The sequence below is a fragment of the Diadema antillarum genome, unplaced genomic scaffold, assembly GCF_040938485.1.
Source record: "Diadema antillarum isolate AM-2024a unplaced genomic scaffold, OU_Dant_1.0 scf00000184, whole genome shotgun sequence".
Taxonomy (NCBI): Eukaryota; Metazoa; Echinodermata; class Echinoidea; order Diadematoida; family Diadematidae; genus Diadema; species Diadema antillarum.
Genome location: NW_027271073.1, coordinates 513,849 through 535,549, shown reverse-complemented (window position 1 = coordinate 535,549; position 21,701 = coordinate 513,849). Strand labels below are relative to the sequence as shown.

The window sequence follows — 21,701 nt, the reverse complement described above, 5'->3', positions numbered from 1 at the left end:
TACAAAAGATATAGGCTATGTACAGAATGCTATCATTCTTGTAAACATTTAATTCAGATATAAAAAGGAGATGCATGGATGATGTTCATCTCAGGGAGGTGGAAAGAGACACTCGCATCTCCCTGCTCATTCCCACCAGCTAGTGGCGGATCCAGAGGGGGGCGCACCAGGCACGCGCACCCTCTTTATTTGTTGTTAAAACAAAAGAAATAAAAAGAAAAAATGAGATGAAACCCAGAAGTAGCACAAGAAATATTGTTTGCACCCCCCCTTTACGGAATTCCTGGATCCGCCCCTGCAGAAGATGTCTAAACTGAGCACCTTACCATGACATTGATCATCTACATGTATCCTGAAAAGGAACGAATGTTTTTATTGGTGATTAGAGACAGTGTAGTTGAATATAAGCCAAAACATTTCCAAACCAATATGAATAATCTGATGCTGTATGAAAACTATTGCTGGTTGTCAGAGAGCAGGTGGGCGTGAGACTGGTGGCACATCAGCCCTGTCCAAGGGAACGAGATGACTGAGGGATGGAAAGGTGTCCCTCCTTTCACGGTAAGGAGCTTTAGAATTTTCAAGCTACATGTATAAATTGTGTGATCTGGTGCATACTAAACATGTGGCTTACTCTGATTATAAAAAAAACCAACAACAACAACAACAAAACAGATAGGGACCTATATTGTCTCAAAATGTGACTTTTTTTTAGTGACTGGAAATGCCTGTTTTAATAAGGTTTAGTATTTTAGTTTTATTTCTATTTTTTAAAGCGGGGATTGTGAGGCGTGAGAAAAAGCATCTCACTACGGCATGTGAGTATGAGAAGGACCACTGAAGCATGAGCCTCGATCATGCCTAATACGTGAGGCTTGGAAGGTCTGTGATGTTCTTTACAGTTCAGAAATTTGTTTAAAACCTGCAAATCAAGTAATATGGTACGTCAGTTACGAGCAACGGTGCACTGCGCAAATCGATGACACGCACCGTTTTTTATTTCATCTTTTTTCTTACTGAAAATGAAAGAGCGACCTCTTGAGTTACTCATGCAACTAAAAGTTTAGCCAATGCATGCCTTGTGCTGGTCTACCTGCAAGTCTGAGATATTTTTGAGGGGATCGCTATATGTTTCCTGATTTCACTCATCACAAGATCGTGTCCATGTCTTGCACTTCCGCTTTTGGTGGAAAAAAAAAGCAAAAGTAATTTTACACGTGCTTTTGAAATAGTTAACTTTTTTTTTTTTGTCACAACAATATCAATATTGAACTTGCCTCGCTTTCTTTAAATGTACAATCCATTGAAAATTCAGGATCTGTCACTCTCAAAAATGATATCACATAGGTTAAAAAAAAACTAACATGACCCCAGTTCCAAAAGCAACAAACAAATACAACATCGGAGTAACTTCTTTAAAAAAGCAGTCACTATTTATCACCTTTAATAACCTGATGTGGCATGCATATCAAATTACAATTGTACTTATATAATACAAAAAAGCAATGAAAGAAATATGACCTGAGCACAGTTTATATGTTCAAATACTTTGGGGAAGTGGGATTATACATATTTCAGAGAAAGGCATTTAGTGTAATGCACATGTTTGACACAAGTGACACAAGTAGACAAACATGTTGACAGTTGTGTTAGTGGCGCTTTGGCTATTGCTCATAGTCCAGAACATCGGTCTATCTCCTTTTTTCATCAATCAATCTTTTCTTCCTTCCAAAGTAATAACCCATGTGCTTCATCAGAATTTATTAATATCTGCTTTGCTGACATTTACTATTTATTCCACATGGTGTTTATTGATGGATTGCATTTTGAGCCTGATTGTAGGCAATGAATTTCATTTATTTATTCATTAAATGAATAAATAATAAGTGAACAAAACAAATTAATGAACAAATAAGTTCAATTCATTTAATCATTCATTCAATCATTCATGCATCCATCCATCCTTTCCTTGTTTTATTTATTTTATTGATTTACTAGTAGGTCCTATCTACTTTTTGAAGGGGGGGGGGGATGTGTCTACACATTCACTTAAACAGTGGAAGTAAGCGTGGAGGGAACATGAATTTAGTTTGGTTTAACTTAACGCCCCGCTTTACGCCCACTTTCAAAGTATGTTATGAATGCATTTAGCCCCAAACAATGATATAATTTTTACTGCACCAGTTATGAGTGCTTCGAGCTTTATGTCAATTAACAGAAAGTCTTGAACCAATTCTAGACCATTTGAGGCGTATTATGTACAATATGGCGCAGTGCAGATAGACGGTGGATCCCTCGCAAAATGAACACTGAACCAGAGTGATACCAGCTTTATTTACAGTATCGGAAGGTTGACTTGTTGTCTATTTAGATGTAATCGCAGAATGGTGTCACATCAGCTCGAATCATCAGCTTAATTGCCCTACTATCACGTTTTGGATATAATTCGGAAAGGTAAAACCGATAACAATTCTTTCGCCGTGTAGCAGGCAACGAGATTACCTGGCTTCGTACGTACGTGGACTGTGTGCCCCTTCTGGGCGTAAGACCGGCCCAGTCCGACCGTTTTGAGTGAGGAGCCCGGCCCGAGACTCGCTGTGCTGTGCCACTGTGCTGTGGGTGGGTGTCAGCGATGCAAGCAGGCTCATGCTCATGATGACATGAAAGCTTCAACTAGAAACTCTACGGTCTCTTGCTCTTTTTGTGCGATTGCAATATTTTTGGATTTGAATGTATACATTGCTACATCCATCTGTATGTGAGCCTCTAACGTGAATTGTTTCAGTTGTTTTTATCGCATTATGCAAGTTTAATTCAGTCAGCAGAGTTTCTGTTCTGGGAGACATTTTCTATGTTACAAGTAGTTGCGATGTCCATTGGCACGATGAAAGCAGTAACAGTAACACTAACAGTTACTGAAAAGAGGAATAGACTCAAGAGCGAGGTTTAATACCTCGTACAACGTAGTGATACTGAATTTGAAACGTTTGTCCTTAACACAGCTTTCTGCATTGCGAATGGAAAAATCACCAATGCCTGTCCTAAACTCTTGTTAACTCTTTCACTTATGATTCTGAGGACGATTCAGCCAGTCGAACTTAACTTTGTGATCTGTGCCAAAATTGTATCAGGAAAGACAGCAAGATGTCGAGCTTTGCATCAAGTGTGAGGAAGTTCTTTTTACGGAAGAAGAAAGAGGACAAATTTCTGAACATAATACGTGACAGAGACCCCAATGATCACTATGAAAAACTAGCGGAAATTGGAGATGGTGCCTTTGGAAAAGTTTACAAGGTAAGGACGAGGTTAAGTAAGGTAATTGTTGTTGAGTGGTTTTTTTTTTTTTTTTTTTTTTTTTACAGTGTATAGTATACAGTCACATATCGTATGACAAGTCTTTAAGAAAACCATCCAGTGGTTGTATCCATGTGACCATGGCCCAAGTTGTTGGATACAGCCACATGTGAGTACAATGCAATGTGCCACGATGAAAATACTAAACCATTTTTTTTTTTCGTTTTAAATTCTAGACTGCTTGATCTTTATTTTTGTTAGTTTTAAATTCATTTTCATCTTTTGTCCTTACTTTTTGTCCCTTTTTTTGTCTCATCACAAATCCTCGTCTGTTTTAATAGCAATTTCTCTCAAAGAAGATCTTAGAGAACCAAAGGACCCGGGTTTGGTGCATTCTGATTCTACAATTGACAGCCAGCAGTTAGCCAGCTATGGGGGCACATTCCACTGCAACACCCGTGGTGCAGCAGGTGCTTGATGACAATGCTACTTTGTGTACCCTGTATGGTACACTGTCCATGTACACAGCTCAAGTATGCGGTTTATGCACACTCTGCGATTCGGTAGTTGCGATATTACCATGCTCATGTTTGAGTTAATGTGTTATGACCACTGATCTCTATTTCCATAAAGATCATTGGTTGTGACCTGTGTTGATGGACAGGCTACAGAGCGGCTGTGCTGCGAAAGCTACGTACATCAGCTGAAGTCTCGATTGTAGCATTGCAGTTGATCCTAAAATCAATTGGAAGTCTCCCAATCAATTATAACTTTGCTAATTGATTTTAAATCCATCTTATAAAACAGACATGATGAGAATGGTGTACAGACTGTAGGAAAATAAAGTTGTTCAAAAATTTGAAGGTAAAATGAGGTTATTTTCGTTGCTTTAGTTTTGCGAGGTGGTGGTGTGGTATGTGATGTATCATACATTGCATGGTACCAGGTGCGTTGATCTCAGATTCCCATACGGCACGATGTCTCCGTGTCTACGGATAAACGAGTGTGGCTACAGTATATCCACCAACTCGAGCTATGGCTACAACCACACGCATGTGGCTGGATGGTAAAGACACATTCATGTTGTTATCCATACAAGCTGCTTTTTTTTTTTGTGTGTGAGGAGTGACGGACTAATCTTTTATTCTAAAACAGCTGGAGTTACAAAAGTAGGCAAAGAGTGTTGTCGAACCAAGGCATTCAGTGTTTCAGCAAAAAGACCATACAAGTATATGAATATACAATTATATAGATATAATAGTATAATTTTTTGTTTTGTTTTTGTTTGATATATAACACTACATTTTTGCTGTACATACGATTGTGCGTTTTTTTTTCCCCCTGTATTACTGCGCTTAGAAATGGCAGTATTAAACACAGTAAGTGTTATTTCATAATGCAAAATTTGCCCTCCTGGAAGTGTTTTAGATTTAGGTGAACTCCAATATCTGCAGACATGAAAATGATTTTGCCATGGAGAAGATGCTGTAATTTGTTCAAAAATTAGTTAAAGTCTTGGTCAGAGATGAATGACTAGAAAAAAGAAAAGAACAAAAATAAAAACTAAATGAGTTTTCTAATAAGTTAAGATTTAATTTAATTCTATACTGATAAGCTGTTAGGAAAACTATTTATGGGTGCAGTGTTACATGTGAAACTTGGGTGTTAGGAAGCTGCGAGATGTGGAATTCTTGAAAGCAGCAGTTGAAGTCATTGGAATTTACAAATTTACAATTGCAAGTAAATCAAGTAAAGGGAAATAGTTTGCTATACCTTGGCCCATGAAAAAACAATCAAACTTCAACCTCATTCATTTAATAGTCTTATCTTAAAAAACCCAAAACAAAACAAGAACAACAACATGGTAAACAGATCCCAATGACTGTAATTTGAGATATAACTGAAATTCTTTGCTTCAAATGTAAATTCTAATCATTGTACACAAAATGTACTGTATGTAAAATGATAAGATCAGAATCCAAACCTACAAATTTGTACATGAAGACAAATGTGATCTTGTAATGGATAACAGGTAAACAATTGATACAACATACAGTACATTGCATGTCATAACTGAGATCTTCCATTTGTTAATCTGTTGGGTTTTGTTTTTGTTTTGTTTTTGTTTAAAAACTAATACTGATGAAATAAAAAATACATTAAAGTATAACATGGCTTGGATTTCTGTTGAGAGTAAACCAAGAAATTGTTAATGGTGTCTACAAAATTTTCAACTTTCATCTGCTTTTTTATAACATGCGTGTGCTCAATGCTATCGCATTCAAATTATCCAGTCCACAGCATTGATCATAGAACAGCATTGGCCACACTCATGTATGACTTGGTGCATACAGGAGCCAGTGATATATTGCTCTGTGTTGCATTGGTCGCGTAGGGTTGTGTATCATTACAGAGCATCAACCAGGCACGAGATTGCCCAAAGGTCCTCGTATGGAGTCTGGGATTTTTTTAGAAGGAAATTGTTGTGATATAATGTTCATGAATGGAGTACAGTGTACTCTGTAGCAAACCTAAAATCCTTGCCTGGCATTAACTTTTAACTCATTGAGTGGTGTATACGTACATGTACCATGTAGGGGCCTACATTGTATGTTGTTTTTGAAGAACAGGCATGGAGTGTGTGAGACACAGACATACAAATAAGTTATTATGGTCAATATGTGTTGCAATGTCTTTGTGCAAAATCTACACAAGAGTTTACACTGTGTAAGTATAACGTATACAGAGTAGCATTCGCTCTTTTTATACAGTAAGAGTAGGTCTGTTATAACACACTTTAAGTAGATACATTTTGTATTTAACCTTTTTTGGTCATTTTTTTTCAAGTCTTGTATTTTCATTAAGAACTTTTTGTGTCACTGAATTAATATAATTATACAAATTTGCAAAAATGGCTTGAGTTTTTTTTTCCCCCTTCGAAGAATTAAAGCTCATGTGTCCCTTTTGCAACCCTAAAAATTAGATTCATTTCATGAGCTGGTAGCTGGTAGCTAGGTAGGTAATCAGACCTGTCCTCAGCTGGAAACTTCTTTATGATGGAGGGGGAAACAATACTAAATATTTCTAGTGAATTTATTCGGACCCCGAAAAAGATTCCAATTGTTATTCTGGGTACAAATGGGGAGCATAGTTTTGAGTGACATGGGTGTAGTTTTATTTTATTTACTTTTTTAAAACTCTGATATGTATTACCATAAGATTTCATACATGATGTTGAGATACATTATTCTTCAACCATACAAAATTTTACAATGCTTGCAAAATGGATGTACTGTACAGCAGTGTACTGTATATCACTTTTGAACTATCCTCTTTGATAGAACTAAGAGTCTTTGATAGTGAAGAAGTTGTGAAAGACATTCAAGCGAGTGAATATATTGTAGGAAAAAGTCGCTGAGGAACAGACTTTAGACAAAGTAAAATTAAAACAAAGATGTATCATAGAACTACACATGTGCCTGTACATGTACCTGTACCTAAGTATTCAATTTCATCATGCAGTTCTTAATGGCATGCCATGCAGGTTGTAATCCACTTGTGTAGAGTAGAGGTGTACCATTACATACTGTTATAAACTCGAAAAGGTTGCAAGCATATCATATTGATGCCACATCTTTGTATCTTGGAATATGATGATGATGTCATCTCATTTCCCCTTGTGCTCTGTTATCTAACGTATACTGCTTTAATAGCAACAAAACGAAAATAGGGAGATACAGTCTCCTTAAAAAGCTCACGTATGTCCTCCTGAAATAACTAATGTGTAAAGTTGCAGCAAAAAACCCCCCAAAAAACATACATTGTACTCTACATATTGTCACATGTTTATGTACTTGGTAAGTGTGGGGCTCCCATGCAATGGGAAAGATGGCCTAATGTGGATTATATGATTCAAGAATCCTTGTAACAAATTGTTAGCCTAATTCATATTATATTGGAGAAACCCTGTATAAACAAATTGTGCACAATTGTTGTCACTGATCTCTGTAAAACTGTACTTACACATTTGAAGAAACTTGACCGGAGTTAAGTACCCTTTGATGCACATATAAGCTTACACGCAGTTCTATTCGAGCAGGCCTACACTAGTCATAGTTCTCAAATATACCCTGGTAGGCAGGGAGTGAAGATAAACTCAGTTGGGCTCTCTTTCTTTCCCATTCTACGACACTAGGTCTTTAAATTAAAGGGATTGTATAGTTTTGGTCGAGACCTAACATTAGGTTTATAACATTTTTAGGTGAGATAATGAGAAACCTCTGATGAAATATGAAAGAGCATGTAATTTCAAGAAGGATTCAATGTTTATTTGATGAAAATTGGTCTTGAAATGGCTGAGATATCCAAAGAAGCTATCCTGATAAAATTGACAGGCCACAACTTTTATTAGGATCCCTCTGTTTTTATACCTTGTATATATCAGTCATTTCAAAACCTATTTTCATAAAATAAACTTTTGATTCCCTTTAGAATTGTATGCTCTTAAACATTTCACAGAGTGGTTTCTAAATACAGATTCATCTCGCAAAACGTTACAAGCTGAATCCTCACCTCAACCAGTACTGTACAGTCCCTTTAAGAAGTGAATTGGCTCAATCATGCTGTTGGCAGGACCAGTCTTTAACAGAGTAATATGAAAGTTGCATGTAGAGGAGTGATGGCATGGGAAGGACAAGGCTTCCCAGTTGACTGTACTTTGCTGTTTAATTGCTTTATCTTGAACAAGCACAGCATTGTAATCACATAACCAAGACTTTAATAGGAAGTGTTCGATATGACGCAATGCTACAAGTGATCGATACGATACAATGCATGCCAGCGCTCATGTTCAGTGCTGTTTTTTAGTCCTCGATTTGTTTGTTAGTGTGATAAATTTGAATTAATCAAGAGATGGTCACATCACAGTTGGCCTGCTGTAATGGCCTGTATGCATGTAGTGGTGTGTGATGGTGTATAGCACATTAGCTTAACAGGAATCAGATACCTTGCCTCCACTAATGATTGGTATTTAACTACTTTGTCTCAAGGCCTCACATTACCCACATGGTACTGTATGCTTGTACTATGTAGGCCTACAATGTACAGTGTATCCAATCACCAGTAGGATTCTATTTACATCACAGCACATGTGTTTCTGAAGGTGGAGTGGATACATTTTGCCTGTTTTGGATTTGTTGATATTCTTATTATTATAGTTATTATTATCATCATCATCATCATCATCAAAAATATTATCACTGCAGTGATGTTAAACTAAAGCCACGGCTACCAGGTGTAATGATGAATAATAACTATTTATAATATTCCCATCAATAGCTGTGCAGAATACAATGCAAATTTTACTTAAAAGGTACGGTAGTACTGTAGTACAGGATTATCATCATCAAGCCAGCTAGTGGTCTGACTCTGCTACTGCTCAAAAATTAATTACTGAAACTTCCTTGAGAATGTAGGCCATTTTGTGTCATGTTGCTGACTGTACCAGGGCAAATTTTGATTGAGGTGACATTTTAGATGTTGTATTTTGAAACATTTGTGTTCGGTAGAGAAACGTCAGACATTGAGCTCTGAGCTGGCATGGAATGATTGATTCAGAAAAGAAAGTTTGAAGAATCTCCCTGCATGGGCAGTGTATACCTTGTCTTGCTGTATTTTACATAATGGAGTTCAAAATATTCATATGGCTATTGTTTTGATACACTTTATTCAAAAATACATGTTGTAGGTTCCTTTTATTCTCAGTTCCTTTGGCATCACAGGTACCATACTTTGAAAGCAATAGTGATTTTATGATTAGTTTCTACCCATTTTCTGAGTGACTGCACTACATGTGAACTTTTTCACAATTATGTGGCCTCTTTGATGAAGCGTGAACCCTGTGAAACTTTTGACAATGGTGCTATTGTTTGGTACCATTCCTCCTGTATCAGTAATACTTGGACTGTGATAAGTACTAGCTAGTACAGGGACAGGGGATTTACAGCTTGCTCTCATTGCTGTGCCTAATGGCTCACAGTGTTTGCATGGCTTGGTGATAAGCTCACAGTGTGTGTGTGTGTGTGTGTGTGTGTGTGTGTGTGTGTGTGTAATGTCCAGTATTGGACATTATTGACCTTCTGGAAACAGATCTGGACTCTTTAAATACACCAGGGGTAAACTCTGAAACTGGGCGAAATATTTATTATAACGTGGCCCTTTGTTTACTGTGCAATAAATTGTGTATCTTGGTAGGCCTACATGTGAGAATTCTTACTACACGAAAAGGATGCAACTTACCTCCTTGCTACATTATATTGTACAGCACCTCATTAGCTGTACAGTATCAGTCTGTAAGTGCTTCCGAAATACAAAATTGATGTGTATAAGCTGTACTAATTGACAGTGTATATTGCATTTGATAAAAGGTTTATGCAATATGTTTATGATTTTTTCATTGCCATAGGGAACTTTTTATATATGATTTTTTTTTATAATTTAAAACTTTAAACACACCCACACACATTAATACCCAAATCTACTTATATGTAGTACTTGTACTTGATGGACTCATCCAATATTGAGAACACAATTCCTTGCCCAATATTTCTGTCTGCGATCAGACCAAATTTGGTCTCTTTCAGCAAAAATTAACCAACATATTGAAGTGAGTGTTAGTTTGTTAGAAATAATCTAATCATTTGAAGAGAACAGTCTTGTTGTAAAGTTGAATATCAGTTGTCATTTACAGTATATCTACTTTATTGCACTTGTTTGCTGTTATCAGTTAATTCTAATGCAATAATTTGTTATATCAGGTATAAGTCCTTAGTCCTTTTTCTTTCTAAAAAAGAGACCAACAATAGTCAATACACATGTTCATTGTATGCATATAGTGTATACAGTGTCTGTAAGGCCTTCATGATAAACTGCTAAAGAAATGAAATGTACGTGTATCATATTACAAATAGATGGATGGATGCTAACTCTTCTTCCTCTTTATGTTTATATTATTCAGCATAAAGATGATAGTTTTAGTGTTTGAGTTTTGTCGTTTTTGTAGATTTAGTGTCATGAGAAATCCACAGATCAACAGGAAGTAACCTCAAAGAAACAAATCCTCATATACATTGTTAACTGTTTAAAAGATAAATGTTCCACCAGTATGCTCTTTGCTTGCATTCTAAGAACAGCTGAAGGGAAAGTACATGAAGAGTGCTCTATCTCGTATTTTACTTACTACATAATAGATGTACTCAAGTATTTATGCCAGATGCTGTAGAAAAAAAAATGTTTCCACTGTCAGTTTGCTAATAGCTGGAGATGAGGAGAGATTCTGGAATTATGTCCAAGGAGAGAAGACATGTACAGTGTATACAAAGGATACAATGCTTAGCTTGATAGGCAACCAGTCTTTACTTCAAATCCTGGTATAAAGTCAAGGGAAAAATATCAGAATTAAATATATGCCTATCCCATTGTACAACAATTGTGTATATTTTCAAGCTACAAATAAATGTGCATATTTTGTACCTGGTACAGTGTGTGTGTGTGTGTGTGTGTGTGTGTGTGTGTGTGTGTATACATTACTACTATGGGTGGAGTAGGATAAAGTTCACTGATGTACATTGACATCCTCTATTACATATTTTGTCATAATTCAGTTTTCCTTTACACACTGACCCCTCTCATCAGAGACTGCAAGTTAAGACAGTTTTTTAAAACCATCTACAGAACTTGTTACTGCATGTATGCACGTATGAGTATGTTTGAATGGTTCCCTGTCATTTTATTTCCTTGTTCGTAGAGCAAATGTCTTTCTGTTTCAGTCAGCGAGTACTGACACTGGGTACAACCCTGTGTATGAACTCAAATACAATGTAAACTGGGATGAAACTACCATGTACCTTGTGCTATGGACTTTGGAATTGCCATTGTATAAAAGCAATGAGAAGTAACACACAAAGTGAATACCTATGAAGTGCCAGAGTGCTTTCAGAAAACAAATTAGTGTGCTTGTTCAAAGTGCTTCATTTTTTATATAAATGCTCATAGTAAGACTGCCTTGTGAATATACAATGTATAAAACAGGAGTTTTGACATACTGTGTACATATGATAGACCAGAGAGGGGTTCCCTACCGTGCTTGTGTGATATTTGCAGGTAACGGAGTATTAAAAAAAAAAACAGTGGTAAGGTCCTATGGGATTGTATTCAGATTTGTTGTGATTCCAAGGATGCTATTATGCTGCAATTGCTCTCAGCTGAGAGCCATTAAAAACTTACAGGGGAATAATACCCAAATATAAAATTTATATAGGTTATACATGTAAGTATATCTGATGATCTGTGTGCCATTCACACATGCCACACAGGGCAAGTTATATTTTGTGAGTTTCCAAAAAAAATCAAAGTGGACCGATATTTGCATCATGATGCATATCACAAGAGTAACACTATTTTGCATCCACACACAGCTAACAGTTTTTGCACCCTGGTGCAAAAACCGGTCTAAAAAAAGATGTCGATTTAGGGTGTATCAGTGGGACTATTGTGAGATTATCATGATTCCTGGTCTGGTACTACTCGTACCACTGATCTTAACTGTAAAACATGATATTTTTGCGGCATGAAATTTTTGCGAATTGGAACCGACAGCCTTTTTCGCGGCATGAAATTTTCATGAGTTGCCTCTAACATTCAATGCGTATAATGTAGACAAGAACTGCCATGTGCATTTTAATTTTGCGTATTTTGCAAGCCAAAATTTGCGAAATTAATATGCACGCGAACATTCCTCATTGTACAGTAGTACAAAGCAGCTGTAAAATGCTCCTCTGGAGTGATGCAGGATGTTTGCAGCTTCTTGTGTTGATTACCACAAGTCTGTCTGAGTGGTGTGTGTCTTCCTAATGAATGACATCAGGAAGTTGTTCATCAAGGACAAGCTTCCCTTGTGATAGATCGGAAATTAAACTGGCTTCATGTCGCAAGATCGTGCCAAGGGGGTCACAGTATTGTGATTGATTGACAATGGCACTCCCTTATGCAGTTGATTATCGGAGTTTCATGTTTGTTTGTTTTTTGATAAAGTAAAGTCTGTGCTTGAATGTAAAAGGGCCAGTTAAACGTACAATGTACAAAAATGTAGGTACCGGTATCTACTGTGCTCTCTGTACTTAATACCCTCATTAAGACTGAGATGTACAATGTATACTGTAAAACAAGGAATGTTTGCGTGCATTTTAATTTTGCGAATTTCGCAAGCGCCAACCTTCATGAAAATGATATGCATGTGAAAGTTCTTGCCTGCATAATACACGGCTTTGGACTCCAGTGGCAATTCGCGAAAATTTCATGCCGCGAGAAAGGTTGTCGGCTCCAATTCGCGAAATTTTCATGCAGGGAATACATTATATCGTGTTTTACAGTACATGGGCAGCTTTTAGTGGATCCATTATGACTGTTGAAGGAAGATTGAGATTGCCGATGCGTAGAGTGGTAGGAAACTCTGCCTGCATTATTTGTAGAAATGACAATAGGGAAGGGAAATGGCTTGATTGCCTCTTTGTTGCACATTGCCTATCAGATTACATCAAGTCTAGTTTTCATTTCATGTATACAGTATCTACAGTAGGTGGGCAGCACAAAGCTGTTAAGTCTTATGATAATGCAGTCCATTGTTTGTGAGATTCATGAGGTTCATGAGCAGAAGCAATAAGTTTTAGATTTCGTGTTGTTTTTTTTTATGTTAGTTGGCCTGTGGACTTGTAGGGCTGTCTCATGCAAATTTGAACTTAAAGGACAAGTTCACCTTCATAAACATAAGGATTGAGAGAATGCAGCAATATTAGTAGAACACATCAGTGAAAGTTTGAGGAAAATTGGACAATCGATGCAAAAGTTATGAATTTTTAAAATTTTTGTGTTGGAGCCGCTGGGTGAGGAGACTACTACAGCTTGTAATGTCATATGCGTACAACCGTATAAAGAAAATGTAAAGAAAATTCAACATATTTTCACTTTTTTCGCATAATAAAAGAGCACTTGACTTGCTGCTTTCTAAAGGCAGGGGGAATAATATTACCCATAACATATGTCGGTAACGAGTCAAGGGAATGTGTACTTTTTTCAAAAGATGATATTTTGTGAAATTCTCTTTATATTGTCCTTATATTGTTGTACGCATGTGACATTACACACTGCAGTAGTCTTCTCATCCAGCGGTTACTGCACAAAAACTTCAAAAATTCATAACTTTTGAACGGATTGTCCGATTTTCCTCAAACTTTCAATGATGTGTTCTACTAATATTGCTACATTCTCTCAATCCTTGTGTTTATGAAGGTGAACTTGTCCTTTAATAGGTTATATCTTGTGAAAGTTGATGAGTATTTCCAAGTATTGATTTATACTGTGAAGAATTGCATTTTGTGTTTGAGCTTCTATGTACATGTAGATATTGAACTTTTAGTGAAGTATATCTTTCCCTAGGGTGTTATGCATGTACATCAGCATGTCAAAATAAGATTACAGGTATACTGTATTGACTGTTGCCATGATTTTTATGTCTGACATGTACTGTAAATGTTGACTTTTGTAGTAATTTCTGTTCTTAGTACTTACTACGTGTACTTGTAGATGAGGGTGTCAGTAGAAATGGTGCAGTTTATGGCAGAGATTTGAGAATTCAAGTTGTCATCATTCTGAAATATTGACGAAATACATTTTACAGATTTTGGTGTATGAGTCATGACTGGCGTGTAAACAAGGCGACATTAAGATTTTGTTTTAGTTCTAGCAAGAATCAGATTGCTATTGGATGAAAAGCCTCTAACAAACAATCAAGAAGGGCTCCGCCCGTAACCAATCGTAATCCAGTTATTGCAGACAGAAGCCTCAACCAGTTCCCCCCCCCCCATTTTTGTCCCCCAAAGGTGGTATTTGTGTTGCTAAGCAACCATGCTACCAAGTCAGTATTAGGCACAGTACCAAACTGGCCATAAGTTTGCAGTAATACAGGTAATTTACAAAACCAAGGTTTGTAAATATCCAAACAAGACATTCAGGTGAGCTTTGGTTTCATAAAAATGTAGTCTGTTTACATTTTTTGTTTCCTCAAGAGATTTGTTCCTTTTCTTTGTAACTATGAATTTTGTAATTTTCATTCATATTCTATTTATTATTTTTTTTCAAAGCAAACCATTTTCAAAGTACAGAGTATCCTTGAGTGCATTCTGATAACTTTGTGACAAACTTGTTGTTATGTTTTTTTTTTCTTTTCATTTTTTCCCAAGAGCTACAAAAAACGCCCCACATTGTATGTTGTAGTGACCTTAAAAAAAAGATTTGTGAATGACGTCTGTCATCATGTAAGATGTTTTTTTTTGTATATAATTAGTTTTTGATAATCATGTTTATATCAGGATAGGAGCACTTTTATTGGATAATGATATTTTACCACGCCAATATGTAAGCAAACAATATGTAGGCTACAGACTTGTAGGAGATTTGCTAATCTTTCACAGGTTTATAGAATTATTTTAGCATTAATTGTTATTTGTTAGTGTGTCTTTTGCAGAAGTTTTTGAAGTGAGATTCTAGCTTATGTTTTTGTATTATTTAATATTAGATTAGCTAGGAAGACAAGTATCACAGAAACTGGAAACGTATGCATGATGGGAGTTTACAATTTAAGTGGAATGACCTTCTCGAGTTTCCATAAGATTTCATGGAGTAGACCAGTATACAAACATGAATGGAATACCATTTTGATACAGTCATGTTGATATTATTTCATCCAGTCTCCATCTTCACGGTTCTCCATATTGTGGTTTATACTATTAGGGAGGCAGAAATCTGTTCAGTGAGTGGGCAGTGATATGAAAAGCTATGCTGCATGAGGGCCACTGCTCCGCCTAAATACAGTGAGTCAGCAGGGAGCAGCTCCACAGTTGGTTTATTTACTGGGCTGGCCAATGTGGTGTGTATGTCCCATTCAGAAAGGGTACTCTGTGTGTGTGTGTGTGTGTGTGTGTGTGTGTGTGTGTGTAACAGAGTGTCTAGTATTCAGTGCAAAGGACCTGTGTGTATAGAGGTAATAGCTGAATGGTGCGTTTAGATCCATGCACAAGGAGATGTGTTGTTATTACATATCATATGAATACATGTTGGGAGAGCAGATTTATTTTCGGTGGTCTATGCATTGAATTCCTTCAAACCACCATGAATAATCAGCTGACCTCAGTGATCAGGCACTGAAGCTAATTTCAGATTTTGCTTGAAGCTGGATGTAAATCGCTCTTGTAATTCTATTTAGCAAGGTGATTTCTTCTTTGTAAGATTTCTGTGGATGTAGGCTAAATTTTTGATGTCTTCTTAATTATTCCAGGCAAATATAAGACAAAAAAGTTTTACTAGAGTGATCTTTCATGAGTGTCTGTTTTCTTTTATTCTTGCCCTAGCCACATACAGGTATGCTGAATTGACGTGTGTAGACATCAATCCCATTCATGTGCTTTGTGGTCCTCCACAAATTTTAAAAAGTGCAATGCTTTATGTAGTATCATTTGTTAGAATTGCCTGCAAGAAAGTCTGGCCACATGCAGACATTCTTGGCCTTCATATCAGCCCTACCAGTAGGTACCAGTATGAGGTGTGTTTACTGTGATTACATCATTTTTTTTTCACCCATCTTCTGGGAGTGATATTGTATAAATGTAGCAGCTCATGAGTGAATACATTAAAACAGTTGCTATCTGTACACCAACAGTTGTAAAGAAGAAATGTTTGCAGTGTGCAAATTTTCATGCATTTCACACAACATGAAACTAGCACAAAAAATTCAAGTAATTAGATAGTTTCTTGATATAAAGTGTACTATTTTAGAAATATATTCCATTTTATCGAAAACACGGAAAATTAATTGTACTCTGCCTTGCAGGAAATATTATTTGTGCAAAAATTTCATATTTACAGTGTGCTACCAGATATTTCCCATGCAGTCATAAAATGTCCAGTTATCAGACACACTGAGAGCTCTTAATAAGACAGTCTTGTTCTGCATGTTGCCATAAAATCTGTGGCTCCATCTTTATGCGCATCAAAATAGACATATTCTACACACACATAGTCATGTAACACCACAAAATATCTGTCCAGTGTCAGCTGTTCTTAGTAATGAATTGGAATGATATTCTTTCTGTTACATATTCATTGAGATGTGCATCTGAAGCCATTGCAAAAGAGAGACTGTCAGTTGTGTTGGCTCCACCCTTCTTGGCAAAGACTGAAAGGGAATTGTCATGTAATTTCCTAGATAGTATTAAATATTTTGTGTTTTGGGAAATGGGTGTTTCATCACTCTCAGTTTGATGAAGATGCCTTAATTGGTACCAAGAGGGTGTCGCTATTGATATCATGAGGATGCCACTACTGGTTCCATGAGGATACCACCCTTGGTACCATGAGGATGCCATTGCCAGTACTATGAGGATGCCTTTACAGGTACTATAAGGGGGCTTTTATTGGTACCACGAGGATGCCACTACTGGTTCCACGAGGATACCACTGTTGGTGCCATGAGGATGCCACTATTGGTGCTGTGAGGGCGCCATCACCAGTGCTATGGGGATGCCTTTACAGGTACCCTGAGGGGCCTTTATTGATACCAAGAGGATGCCCTTATTGGTACCATGAGCATGCCTATATTGGTACCATGAGCTATTCGTGACGTCAAACTGTTACACTGCTCCACACATGCAGTGAAGCAGTCCTTAGTACATGAGGAAGTATTGAAGTGAATGTCTCGCTGTCACTGTATTGATTTCTCACAGAGAGGATAGTGTGGGGCTGCACAGTACTCATCGGATGAACATTTATACACTTGATAAACCGCATGGAATCACTGGAGAAATTTGATTATTGAATGTCGCGTGAGGGCTGAATTACTCTAAGCTTTTTAAAAGTCAAGTGTATCAATGTGGGTTTTGTCTTTCTGTACAGTCAGCCCTCATGTTACATTCCATAATCAAATTTCTCCTGTGACTCCATGTAATTTATCAAGTACAGTCAGTTGTAGCATTCATTGAGCCACACATATATACACATCAGCACTCATTTACACACACATACACACACATGCACACACGCACACACACACACACACACACATGCATGTACAATCGTATATAAGGCTCCCTCAAAAGTAAACCCCCTTCTGACTTGCTCCTATTTATAAGAATGCTGTATGCTACAAATGTACCATGAAATCAGGTTAGACTGGAATTAATAAATCTTGGCTTTAGTATTAATAAACATTTCATTCAGCGTCAATATCTAGTAGATAAAGATGACAATTCTTGACAATTCTTAGAATTGTAAGAGGCAAAGACGCATTGCCAAATTTGTATTACCATTTTGATTTCTTTCTTTTTTTAGCTGTCAATTTCTTTATACATTGGTAGGAATTCTGTAAAAGTCTAAATGTTGTATTTTGAAAGTACTGAAAAACTATTTCGCTCACCATTCATGATCACACACAGTAACAGAATGAAAGACATTGATAAACCTAGCCTGAGAATGCTTTGTAAGAAAAAAAAAATCTTACTGTGTATCCCCCTCCATTTTATTGCATTTGAAGTACTGTAAAAGTGGAAATTTTTGCAGTGTTAAAATTTTCGCATGTTTCGCGCAACCAGAAATTAGCACGGAAATAAAAGCATGCAAATATTTTTGCTTGCCATATGTTCCAGTAGTTAATGTCTAGATTCCATGGAATTAAAAGCATGTGAACCTCTTCTTACCAGGTGGAGTGCAAAAAATTAGTAATGCAAAAATATCCACTTTTACAGTAAACTGGATTAGCATTATACAGTATTCTCCGCATAATCGGGTAGGCTCGGGCAGAGCGTTTCTTACCCGATTAAGCGGAGTACCCGATTAACAGAAGAACACGTCTCATTCATAATTGACACACACAAAGTATATGTACATGCATTGTACACTGCACCTTCACTGTATGCTTAACACGCGTGCTTGCACGGCACATTGTACATACCTTACACTTGCTCAGTCACAAGCAATAATTTACACTCTTTTGATGGACAAATATGTCTTCAGAAAACTTTGTCGTTTGACTATAGACTTCTCGCTAACAGGCAGGCGTTTTCCGAAATGAACACGTCTATTTGCGTGCACTAGTCACGTAGAACGTCGGGTTACTTTTCGAGAAGTGACTGGGGAAAGCAAAATTATGGAGGTGGTGCATGGCCTGATTTTTGTTGCAAACTTCTCGTATTGTGAATGTTGTTGCGGAGCAAGGGAGGAGCGCAAGTGTGTTCAACTCCCGTCTGTCTATTCAACTGTGAGTGCCAGCTACACATGTGCAATGTTCGTTTACGTGTGGCAAGTCGGTACTGGTACCTGTGTTTTCATGTTAAATCACTCCCCAAATGATCGGTCTTCTTGGCAAATTAAGCAGAGAATGCGATTAGCCGAGGAAAATTTGACATTCTTGATTTCTTAAAGTGTTATATCTGCGATAAAATGTGGGTAGAAATTAGACTACAAGAAATTATTTACCCATTTATGCGGAGAGGCAACCCGATTATCAGGTAATTTTAATGTGCATTGGAACTGATTTTTACATTTCTACCCAATTAAACGGAGTACCCGTTTAAGCGATACCCGATTACGCGGAGAGTACTGTAATACATTTATACCCATAGCAGCATAGGCTGGAAAAAGCATAGATTGAGTGAGATCATGTTTTTGTGCAGAGTGAAATTGATTGCACAGATGTTTAGTAGAAAATAATTACTAATGCAGAGCATAAAGCATTTGTACATTTGTGCAGATGTTTTGATGTGCACAATATGGTGTGATATTTTATAATGCATTCGCTGATGGGGGCACTGCCTTGGGAGATACACCCTAAATGTCAACATCAAAATTGATTTCACACCTTGTTCAAACACACTGTGTATGGCAGAGTGTTGAAACAAAGCACTTAAAATTACTAGAATTTGGTTGGCTTTGATTTCTCTGCCTTGCAATGGACAGCTGCACCGTAGATGAATTGTGTTCTAACTTTGATGAATACCTCATAAACTACAAGGAAAGTCTGATATAAATTAGCAATTAACATCTTATTTTATTTTATCTTAATTTTTAAAACAAATATGAGAATGTGTTCAGTCATATTGTGAGTACACACCCAGTGTGAAAGAATAACTTTTAGTATTGTCTTTTATTGAAGCAAGACTTAGATGTTTAATTAAGATTTGTATCAGGTAAATCACAAAATTTGATATGTAGATCAGATCATATTTTTACATGAAACAATGTGAAGTGATATAAATCCACAGGGTCACAACTTCTTTGAGTTCAAAGTTTAAATACAACTTGTTATTCACAGATTATCGAGCCCATGATGCTATGAGTATACAAACTATCTACCTATTGTTACCTGCATGGATGGACACACTCAATTATCCTTCGCTAGAGATGACATTCAGTAACATTCAATTTGAACTGTGGGAGTTTAATGCACTTTTCTGAACTAAACCATTTGCAGCAGCATATTCCATGCTATCTCATGTGTACGACTAGGAGGAAGTATGGGCAGTGTTTATTAAATTCTTTTAATCTGTTGAGGACGGACTGATTTTGCTACAAGGTAGAACACGCATTTCCCATAGACACCTGCCCAAGTATACTTGGGACTCGTCCTCAATGAGTTAGAGATGGGGAAGACTATCAAGAAATATTTTCTGCACTTGTTGATATGGTTTGTTGAGCAAGTATTCAATCATTGTGTTGAATGGGCAAGTGTCCTAACATCCTACTTCTCCGGCAAAGTTTTTGTTGCCTTGGGCTAGTTGGAATGTGGGTTAGTACCGATTCATTAATAATGGGACCTGGCGCATCTCAAGCTATATTTTGTACACAACGTTCCTTGATATTCAATGTTAATTTACCGAAGTGCTGCTGAATTATGTACTAGATCGAGTCTGATAAAATATTTTCTGAAAGGGACAGGTTGGTGTTGGATTCAAATGATTTCCATGTGAAGTCATGTGTGTATTGTTTTCAATTATGTTGATGATGATGATAATTTTTTTTTTTTTTGTGAGATATACTTAGCTTGAGAGGAAATTTCAATACCATGATGAGAAACCAGCATGTCTGTTCTGTGTGGTTAGACAAAGGTTATGGAACAGCCGGGAAAAAAAAGTTGACAGTTTCTGTTGATTGATGGATTTGATTAGAGGATTTGATTAGGGGTTTGATGTGTGTAATAAAAGTAGCTTTAAAACTATATTAGTTTAAAATCTTTCAAGTTGAAGAATCACCAACAAGTTATATGCATTCATTTATTTATAATTAATTATTATTATTATTATTTTTTTTTTGGGGGGGGGGGGGGAGGGGAGGAGTGTCTTTAGAGCAATCAGTAAATTAAATTTGTAATCATATCGTACAAAGTTATGCTGTCTTATCCATGGTCCAGTATGTACATTTACATGCTTTTGCGCACATTGTTAGCCTTTGACATCTGTGTCCAATCTGAACATATATCCAGCTTACAATATCTAAAGGAGAATACATTGTGAAGATAACATGGCCTAGAGTCAGGCTGTGTTGTGTGATCGCTCAGGTGGTTTTGATGTGTGAAGTTCCTGTATAGGAAACTGGTGCATTGAATGTAGGATGTGCACTGCAGAAAATTTTCTTCAATAGTTCCCTTTTTGTAACTTACACAACACAGGATTATCGCTGACTACGCTTTTTTTTTTCTTTACACATTACACATTGCCCATTCTGTGCAAGAAGGGAATGATGATATTGAATTGAATTGAATTGAATTCTAAAATGCCTATGTATACAATGTAGCTGCTAGGAGTGTTGTAATATTATGACATCAAAACCGGTTGTCTTTAAATAGTTTATTTGTGTTTCAGATTGATTTATTAATTGAAATGGATTTACTTCCTCTTTATGTTCACAAACAGAGAAACAAATATAACTGAATTATAATGATTATTACAATACAATGGCATTTTGTTTTTCATGACATACAGTATAAATGATAGTTAAAACATGCTTTTTAAGCAATGAAAGGTAATACAAAGTAGAGATTAGAACCACTGTATGACATGAAAAACAAGATATCATTGCATTGTGAATTGAAAATGCAACTTAAAACACAGCTTGTATTACTTAGGCCCCCAAAATTGGATGTGTGACAAAGCATGTACAAGGGGTTTAAAATACACACAATTCATTGAATACATTTATCATTATCTATGTTTATTGGATACAATTGGCATCAAATATAGAAGATACTAGAATATATGAAATCTCAAAAATTTGGTAGAAGGAGCTCCACATGCTTTAATATACGCCTC

The 21,701-nt window shown here is 36.6% G+C and overlaps 1 protein-coding gene across 1 annotated transcript in view; it reads left to right on the top strand.

The window, feature by feature from the left end:
• Positions 1–3,062: 3,062 nt before the first annotated feature.
• Positions 3,063–21,701, top strand: part of LOC139723278 (serine/threonine-protein kinase 10-like) — a 55,588-nt gene continuing 36,949 nt past the window's right edge. The window contains exon 1 of the mRNA XM_071634535.1: positions 3,063–3,294. Within this exon, the coding sequence (XP_071490636.1) occupies positions 3,145–3,294 (150 nt within the window). The 5' untranslated portion in view covers positions 3,063–3,144. The remainder of the gene's footprint in view (positions 3,295–21,701) is intronic.